At 44.6% G+C, this 9,380-nt stretch overlaps 1 protein-coding gene across 1 annotated transcript in view; it reads left to right on the top strand.

The window, feature by feature from the left end:
* Nucleotides 1-6,838: 6,838 nt before the first annotated feature.
* Nucleotides 6,839-9,380, top strand: part of PRKCG (protein kinase C gamma) — a 1,201,807-nt gene continuing 1,199,265 nt past the window's right edge. Inside the window, exon 1 of the mRNA XM_078650936.1 lies at nucleotides 6,839-7,008. Coding sequence (XP_078507062.1) covers nucleotides 6,839-7,008 — 170 coding nt within the window. The remainder of the gene's footprint in view (nucleotides 7,009-9,380) is intronic.

Below are 9,380 nucleotides of genomic sequence, written 5' to 3'. Positions count from 1 at the left end.
ATATTTTAGGTGCAGGTTGTTGGGTTCATAGGGGTAAAGGGTAGGAAATTAGATACAGTTTATTAATATTTAATTATTAATTGAATATTAAATGTTTAATTGATCATTAATTATGTAATTTTTGTTTATTATATTTTGTAAGTTATATTTTAGGTGCAGGTTGTTGGGTTTTTAAGGGTACAGGATGGGAAGTTAATTAAGAGAAAATGTATTGATAATTAACTATTAATATATTAACTATTTTATTAATAATGAATTATGTACATTGTGCAATTATCATGTTTTAGTTACATTTAAGGTGTGGGTTGTTTAGTTTGTACAGGATTATTTAATTAATTTGGTACTAATTGAATACTAATTAATTACTAATTTGTATTGAAATATTTAATTATTGATAATTGTGTAAATTATTTAATAATGTGATGTTTCATGGTATTTATTAGGTGTGCTTTGTTGTGTTTTCAGGAGAATATAGTGGCAAATTATTTAAGTAATAATACATTTAAAAGTATTTATCAATTTATTAGTAATTGTTTGACTTATTACTTAATTCGTTCATTGTGTTGTACTCTTTTTATATCAATTACATTTTTTTTGTTGGCTTTTATGTTTGTGAGAATATTGTGTGGCATTTTAATTTAATTATTATGTATTTTAATTGATAAGAATTATTACAAATTGTAATAATTATATAATTTGTTTAATTATTTTTAATTTAGACATATAATTTCTATATTACAAATGTTATAGTTTTGGTTACTTAATAGCATAGTTAAAATATGTTATTTGTTTGAAGTGAACTACTCTCTACTGCTGCACATAGTGGAGTGGGATTAGTAAACGTTACCCCTCCGGAGTCCACTGCTTTCTCTACTGTTGCACAGACTGGAGTGGGAATAGGAAATTTTTCTGGAGTGGGAATAGTACATTTTACCTCTCTGGTATCCAACACCTGTTTCACTGTTGCACAGACTGGAGCGGGAATAGTAAATGTTACCCCTACAGAGTCCAACGCTTTCCCTGCTGTTGCACAGACTGGAGTGGGAATAGTAAATGTTACCCCTCTGGTACCAGCGGTTTCCATACTGATACATAGACTGGAGTGGGAATACTTAATTTTACCCGTTTGCAATCCAATGCTTTCTTTACTGTTGCACAGATTAGAGTGGAAATAGTACATTTTACTCCTTTGGTATTCAACGCTTTCCCTACTGTTGCATGGACTGGAGTAGGAAAAGTAAATGTCACTCTCCCGGTGCCCAGCGCTTTCCCTATTGTTGCACAGACTAAAGTGGGAATAGTACATTTTTCACAGATGTTGCTACTTTTTTAATATTGTTTAAATATTGCTTGCATTTATATTCTTTTTTATATGATTTATATATACATATATATACTTTTTTAAATATTTTTAATTATTTGTAGTTGAGGTACTTATTTTCACTTAATTTGTTAATTATTTAGTTTTATGTATATATATATATATATATATATATATTAATATATATATATATATATGTTTAACATTAATACATTTTAAAAAACATTAAAACATGTATTATAATGTGAAATATGTTTAATAATATATATATTTATGTGTATATGTTTGTTTAAGTATATATGTATATATCATATTAAATGTTACTTATATTTATGTCTTTTACATTAGAGCTATGTTATATATTAAAATATTAAATATTCACTACTTTGACTTATATATTTCTATTAAAAATTCATATTTTTGTCTTTTTTAGTGATATTAGTGTGAAACGATATTTTTTATATGTTTGTACTTACCTTTATATGTGTAGGAAAACAATATTTTTGTGATTGATATTTTTGACAACATATTTATGTACCACGATATTTGAATCCTCAATAATTCGTCACTGAACTGTAGCAGTATATACCACCAAGATGATCATTTGACTTGGGCATTGCCTAGGCATTTGCTCTGTCTGGGTACTAAATGAATGTATATATGTGTGTATGTAGTATTGTATAGCTACAAGGCAGTGAAATGCTGTACAGAGTCATAGACAAAAACACAGTAATTCAGCGACTGGAGTTGAAGATGGCTCAGAGTGAAGGTGGACTGTTTCTGCATCATGATGTAGTGTTCTTTCAAGAGATGTGTCCCCAGCCATTTCCTAGATTGGAGAAGGGTTGGGGCCAGGGCCGGACTGACTACCGGGCAGTTTGGAATGCTGCCGAGCTGCTGGCTGATTTTACTGCAGTGGGGGCTGATTTCGTTCATGGAGACCTGCTTGTGCTTCAAAATAATAAACACAAAATGAATTTCGTTTAGTACACGCAGGTCCCCATCAACAAAATATACCCCCAGCTCAGCAACATTCCAAACTGCCCGGTAGCCAGTCCGGCCCTGGTTGGGGCAGCCACGAAGGGTACTTGCATGCTGTTCCAGCACTCGGATGGTGAGATTTTGTTGCATAACTGGAGAATGTCTGTTTCCTTGTTTTTCTTTTTGCCCTTCGGCTATCTGATGCTGTCCTGGCTGTAGGTGTGCCAGGAGTCATTGGAGGTTGTACGTTTGCCACCATTGTAAACCTGGGTGCTGGTTGTGATGGGTCTGTGGATAATGCAACCAGTTTTGAAGGTGTTGCTGGCTGCTAGGGGAGCAGGTGGAGTTCTGTCAGGATGATATGTTCATATTTCTTCAGGCATTGATAAGATGTGCTGTGGTGTACAGGGTGTCCTTAGACAGGGACAATATGAAGTCGGGCCATGGAGAAGGGTGCCGCCACCATTCAGAAGTGAGAGTATGAGGGTGTGATCAGCAGTTCTGACGTTGCTTTCTGGGATGAATGGTTTCTCTTTCTTGAGTGGTGCTTCACAATGTTTTCCTTGATGGTAAGTTGGGAGTCTAGGGTAAGTCTAAGCAACATGGTATTGGGTGATAGTTGTGGTTCAAATCCATTCATTAGCATGTGTTTGAGTTTGATGTGGACTAGTTGTTGCTAACGTTGCCACCTAACCGGTTTTATACGGGTATGACCAGTATTTTAAAGTCCCTGAAGGTACAAAAATGAAAAGATTACCCTAAATCCTGTATTTTTTCCCTTTATCAGTATATAATTTAAACAGTAACTGATAGAAGAAAACTCTGTAAATGGGATTTACAGATGGCCTTATGGCCCATGACTGGTAATTAAATGAAACAAAGACAGAAAAGCCATGATACAAATCAGTACAGCCTATTTTATATAAAGTTCTACTTAAGAATCAAATCTGGGCCTTTGCAGAACATTATAATCTGCACAGGTGTCCAGTATTTTTCTCTGGGAAAGATGGCAACCCTTGTTGGTTGTTATTGATTTTGGAGAATATTAGCTATTCTGACCCATTAGGTGAACTTTAGGTAAGTCTGGATGAGGTTCAGGCAGTGTTTGACTCATTGGATGTCTTAAGTGGAGGAGACTTTTCAGGAGAGTTGTGTGTTGTCAGTCTATTGAAGATAGTGGGTAGTATGTATGAGCTGTCTGAGTTATGTATAAATGTTTTGTTATGTAATATTATAGTATTTTATGTTGTTGTTGGTATTTGAATATTATGGCACAGCGTTCTTACTTTGGGTGCCATTTCATGAGGATCTGGGAGTGCAATTATTTGATTGTGAATATTGTTTGTTTTTAGTTGCATTAGGTTAGTAGAGCATTTGTTCGGTGCTTAGCTTAGAAGTCATTTATGTACATCAGTGAGAAAATAAGAATTCATGAATTGTGGAGGAAACTTTGATATGTGGGAGCTGGTTGTTCGAAGCTTTAGGTGCGAGGTACAATGAAGGAAGATGTCTGGTAGGTTTGTGGAAGTTTATGTGGTTTGTGAGGTACATGGGGCCAATGTTGGACTTAGTATATGTGTGTGTGAGGAGTTTGAAGAGTGATAATTTGTGGATTGGGAGACAGTGGAACTCTGAGTTGTGGGGTGATGTGAGTGTCTGGTGAAAGGTTCAGAGTGAGCCTGGTCAGTGAGCTTTGTATAGGCTGGGATCTTCTGGTCAGTTGAGTGTTCATTCCAGCACAGTATATGTTGCTGTAGTTCAGCTTGCTGTTGATGAGGGTTTGGGTGACGGGGCTGGAAGTGTTGATAGTGAGCCATTTGAAGATCTTCTTGAGCATCTTAAATGTCTGGATGTAGGAGACAAGAGACTGTGCTCACTTAGCCGATCATGATGAGTTCGTTGTCAATTACTATTCTAAGGTTCTTTGCGTGGGTTGCCAGAAAAGGTGTGGTCCTGGTTTGGCAGGCCACCAGGTGAAATCCCAGAGTGAGATGTGTTTGCCAAAATGTACTCCTTCCGTCTTCTCTTTCGGCTGAGAAATTGGTCTGGGTGTTTTGTGCCTTGTCGGTGAGGGAGAGTATGAACTGGGTGGCATAGGATATGATGTTGATTATGTGGGCATGGATGATGCTGAAGAGTGGGGTCATGTAGAGGTTGAACTGAGTGGGGCTGAGTGAGGATCGGTGCACCTTTCAGGAAGGGGCCAATCCAGAGAAGTGTGGGACCTTGGATGTCGGTTTTGTGCTGTTGTTGGATAGGGATGGTGTGGCAGGTAGGTTTGAAGGCTCCAGAAAAACGCAGTAGGGTGAGGGCTGTGGTGTCACCTTTATCCGCGATGATCTGCATGTCATCTGTGGCAGGGATGATGACGCTCTCTGTACTATGGTTGTGCCTGAATCCAGACTGAGTGGTGTTCCAGTCCTTTATTTATTTATCTTTGATGAAGACATGATGAGGGGAGTCCGAAGGTGCTCCGGATTGTATGGGCTGCATTGTCTTTACCATTTCTTCAGTAGTAATGGTGGCCTAGGTGGTCATGGTGGTTAACTGGGTGTTGGTAGACATGAGCATGAGGGCTGCAAGGGTGGAAAGATTTGGTTGCGCCTTGAAGTTTTCATAGAAGCTGATGAATTTGTTGTTGAAGAATAGGAACAGCTGGGTGCAGAGGTCATGAGAGGGGGTGTTACACTGGTGGAGCTTGCTGCCAGAGGACCTTGCTGCCGGAAAGGTTACGACTGCAGTCTGTAGAAGTCTGAGATCCTGTATCGAGTACGATCCAAAGTGTAGAGCATAATCAATTGTGACGAGTCTGTGGTACAGTGGCGGCCAGCTCAGGTAAGCACGGTGAGGCAGGCCTGGGCGCGGCAGGGGGGAAGCTGATGGACGACGGTATAGGTATTATTTATTTAATTATACCTATTCCGTCGTCCCTCGGCTCCCCCCTTGCCACGCCATGCCCTGCCCACTGCGCTTACCTGAGCCGGCCGCCGCTGCTGTGGTATACTATAGGTGTACAAGCTCTGGAGCAGAGTATCGTCTCAGGTGTAGGTATGTTAGAGTTTGGCTTTAGTGTTAGCGTATGATCCCTAGTGCAGAACACACTGTCCAGTGTAATATCAATAGAGTGCGCGCTGCAGTGTAGCGTATGATCTCCAGCGTGTGGTATAATTTCCATTTTAAAGTATGAGGTGTAGTGTAGGAGTAATCTATCCAGTGTTCAGTATAATGGTAGCGTACGAGCTGTAGTGTATGAGTATGCTCACCAGTATGCAGTATAACGTCCACTGTAGTGTACGATCAATATACCCATTGTGAGTATGACCCGCAATGCGGCCCCCGAGGGAAGTCAGGTCGCAGACCAGTCTTCTCCCGGGGTTTTCGCACATGATGGCCCAGAAGTACAGACTGTTAGGGGGCAAGGGTTGGGTAAGGGGGTAGGGACTTGGGTTAGGTTCATTAGGGCCAGGGGAGGAGTTTCGTCCTCTTCCTGCGCCTATCACTGGGGAAGGGTAAAGGCAGTTTTTGGACCACCCACCCTACATGTTTTCGAGGGCACGGGGATGGGTAGGATAGCGTGCCAGTTTAGGACGGGTTGTTCAGGTTGGGGGATGGCAGTATTTTTGAGGGGTGGGGAGTATCAGATGGGCACACCCACCCCTCTGGCGGGGGAACAGGTGAATGATGGCGGTGGGGGATGCTAGAGTGCGGTGGCGGGAGATACAGGAGAGGATGTTGAAAGATAAGCGAGGAGGTGAATGGAGAGTTGGACGAGGCAGAGAGTGGAATGGGAAGTGAGCAGCAAGAGTGAAGGGGGATTGGGCGAGGTGAACGAAATGTTATCGGTTTGTGGATTGAGTTAAAATTTATATTTTGGTTAAGGTATTGTGTTTTTACAACCTGTCCTAATAAATGGCCTTTTATGCTTAAGGAACGGCGTGGAGTGTATTTTTTGCGTGACACAGATCAAGTTCCTTCTACCAGTGGTTAGGGGGCAGAGGCTTAGGCAGCGGCGGTACAGCAGATGCAGTGGCACTGGGGCTCATGTGGGGTCGCTGGCATCCCAATTAGGGATTTATATTTTTACCGAGCAGGTGGCCACACTGCATGCTTGCATTAGGGCCCAGGGCGCCCTTAGCTCGCCACTTTTGGGGGCAGTCACTGGAAGCTTGCGCGCCCCTCTCGCTCTCGACCCCCTCTCTATCTCTCACTCCAGCGCTCCTTCTGTCTGTAGACCCCCCCTCTCCCACTCTAGACGCACAGGGAGCCCCCGGGAGGCCGGCCCGCGCTGCGCGCAGGTGTCTGCCTTGCGCGTCTGTGGAGCGCGCTGCAGTGTGCAGCGCCGTCTTCTGGAGCCAGCCTCGTCTTCCAGCTCTCTCGCCCTCCGCTCGCCTCTCCGCGCCTCCTTCTCTCTGTCACTCCGGATTCCACCGCTCACTCCTGGGTGGACACCGCTGCCTCGCTTCGCTCTCCCTCACTCCAAGCCCCTTTTCCTCAGTTCCGCTCGGGACCTCGGCTGCGCCGTTTCCGGAGGCGGCGATGGCTCAGGTGTGCACGGGCTCCGACGCCGAGACGCCCTTCGTCAAGCCGCTCTTCTGCCGGAAAGGCGCCTTGAGGCAGAAGCTGGTCCACGAGGTGAAGAGCCACAAGTTCACCGCGCGCTTCTTCAAGCAGCCCACCTTCTGCAGCCACTGCACCGACTTTATCTGGTAGGGGCACCCGGGGCTTCTCGTGTGATGGAATGTGAGGGGGAGGGGTTGTTGTGGGTTCGACCTCTGATTGTGTACATGGCCAGGGTTAGCAGGTGACGCCAAGCCACTGTACAGCAGTTTGCAGCCATAGACAGCCTAAAACTATATCAGTGCGGTCTGGGGGCTTAAGTCGGTTTAATGGACCATTGGGACTAAAGCACCCCATTACAACGTTCCCCAAAACTGAGTCCCTGGTGATGGCACGGGGTCATCTGCTAACCAGCGTATAAGATGGAGAAAATAGGGTGAAGGGGAAGCTAGTTGTTTAGGAATGTGGTTGGGTTTGCTGACAAGCGTGTGCCCTGGACAGCCAGTTGGGAAGGGTCAGGGACAGTTATGCATCAACATGCCGCTATTGATGGGGAATGCCGGACCTGTGTTGCTAGGACCTGACATTGCATTAGCACGAGAATGCCATACCGCGGGCAACATTCCCGGCTTCTGTGCCAGCGGGGTACCTCCGAAAGGGACATCCCGAAAGTGCTGCCTCGGGCGCCGCGCGGCATCCCTCCTCGCCTGCAGCATCACTGCCTCGCGCTCACCAGTGCACACTGACGGCCGACATGATCACTCGGGAAACCTAAACATATCGGCGGGTTACCTCAGCAACAGCTTGCAGCGCATCATGGCATTCCATCGCCAGGGTCTCCACGCGGCTCCGCCACTGCCCCTCGTGCGCGGCTTGCAGAGTCCACTCTTATTAAAGAACTTCCGCACAGCTCTGCCAGTGCGGTTCAAGCGTGGCTTACCCTATCGTCTGCTCATGTGTGCATGGAAACTCCACAAAGCTCCAACAGTGAGCCTCAATCCTGATTTGAGGAGCCCCGAGCACTCTGGGTGTTCCGCACGCCTCTGCAGATGTACCTGAACCCAGATTGGAAGCAATGCTCGCTATTCCTTAATTACCTGCTCTTTTAAACCTGACCTGAAACACCCAAAAGAGCTCCGCCGAAGTGCCTCATTCCTGAGTTACTTCAACTCATGCTGTTTCATAATTAACAGCCAAACACAGCGCTCACCCTGTCTTGGCAACGTGAAAACCCGCTGAATCTCGGCACTGACTCCGCCGACAGCTCAGCCAATGCACCTCAGAATGGAGCTCGGTTCTAATACCGTATTGTATTGAATACAGCTGAACCATGTGCTGTGCCTATATTTGTTCTTTAAACTCTTCAAAATATCTGAGACCCAACCCCCACCCAGCTCCCACTGTTATTTTCTTGTGTAAAACAGCACTCGAAATTGAAAGTTGTGGAAAGAGGCCAGAGCTGTGGTCTCCCATGGAAACAATTAATTTGTGTTCTTTCCTTTTGTTGCAATCAGTAGCAGAAAACATTTTGTGACGAGCTGGCGGGATTGGTGGGAGGAAGGAGAGGGGGTGGGTGGGCTTGAAGGAAGAGGCAACTGTTGTTTCTTCCTTGTGTGGCACAAACATAGCTACAAACCAACAGGGCTCCTTTGGTGCATGCGGGTGGTGGCCGCACTCTTGTGACCCCATCTCCCTTATAAATAATCCATTTTATAAGGGCTGCTGGGCCTTTTGTTAAGGGTGTTCCTTGGGGTGAGTTGTGTGTTTATGTTAGTTCTGATTGGAGGGTGGTGGGTGGTGGGGCTCACCTTGAATCTTGAGAGAGGCTCCAATACCCTGACGTCTTTGTGAAACGCCGCGCCTATTGAACATGGTTGCCAGTACATGTCCCAGTATAGGGACCATTCAAAGGAGATGACTGGGGTGTGTATTTATGGGGGGTGACCATAACTGGTTAGAGTTTCATGTCATTATCCTTCAAAAGATGACAACACATGAAAATATCACGGACGCCGGATGTCATGCTTTACCATTGCTCACGCCACAACAATACCATGGATGAGAAACGGTCCCTTGGTTGTATGAGCAAAGTTGGATCTTAAGGTTTGAGCTCCACAGAAAAGGACTCAATAATAAGCCAGCATTTACGTTATCCTCAACACCAAGAATCCTGAAGACAGTGCAAGCTTTGGTGAGCATCATTGTTCACAAGCCGCCATCTTGAGAGAGTCTTTGGCAACTGATGCGTGGCCAAGGACCTGCTCTCTTATGCGCGGGATGGGTTCTAGATCAGGATGAGCCTAGGATTAGCCTATGGTGTGTATATGTAGTTTGGCTACAACTAATGGAATGTGTTCCACCTGCTTTTGGTTCGCTGTCTGGACAGTTAATGAGAATCAGGTGCGACTGAGGAAGGCATCTTAAGGGATCCACCAACTAGAAGAAAAGGGAATCTGGAAGCTGTTTCCAGATTTCCTATTGATGATTCTTGAGGACTCAAGGTTTGGATGAACCATCAACA

The sequence above is a fragment of the Lissotriton helveticus genome, chromosome 7 (assembly GCF_964261635.1).
Source record: "Lissotriton helveticus chromosome 7, aLisHel1.1, whole genome shotgun sequence".
NCBI classification, from domain to species: domain Eukaryota; kingdom Metazoa; phylum Chordata; class Amphibia; order Caudata; family Salamandridae; genus Lissotriton; species Lissotriton helveticus.
This window is presented reverse-complemented; position numbering and strand designations above follow the sequence as displayed.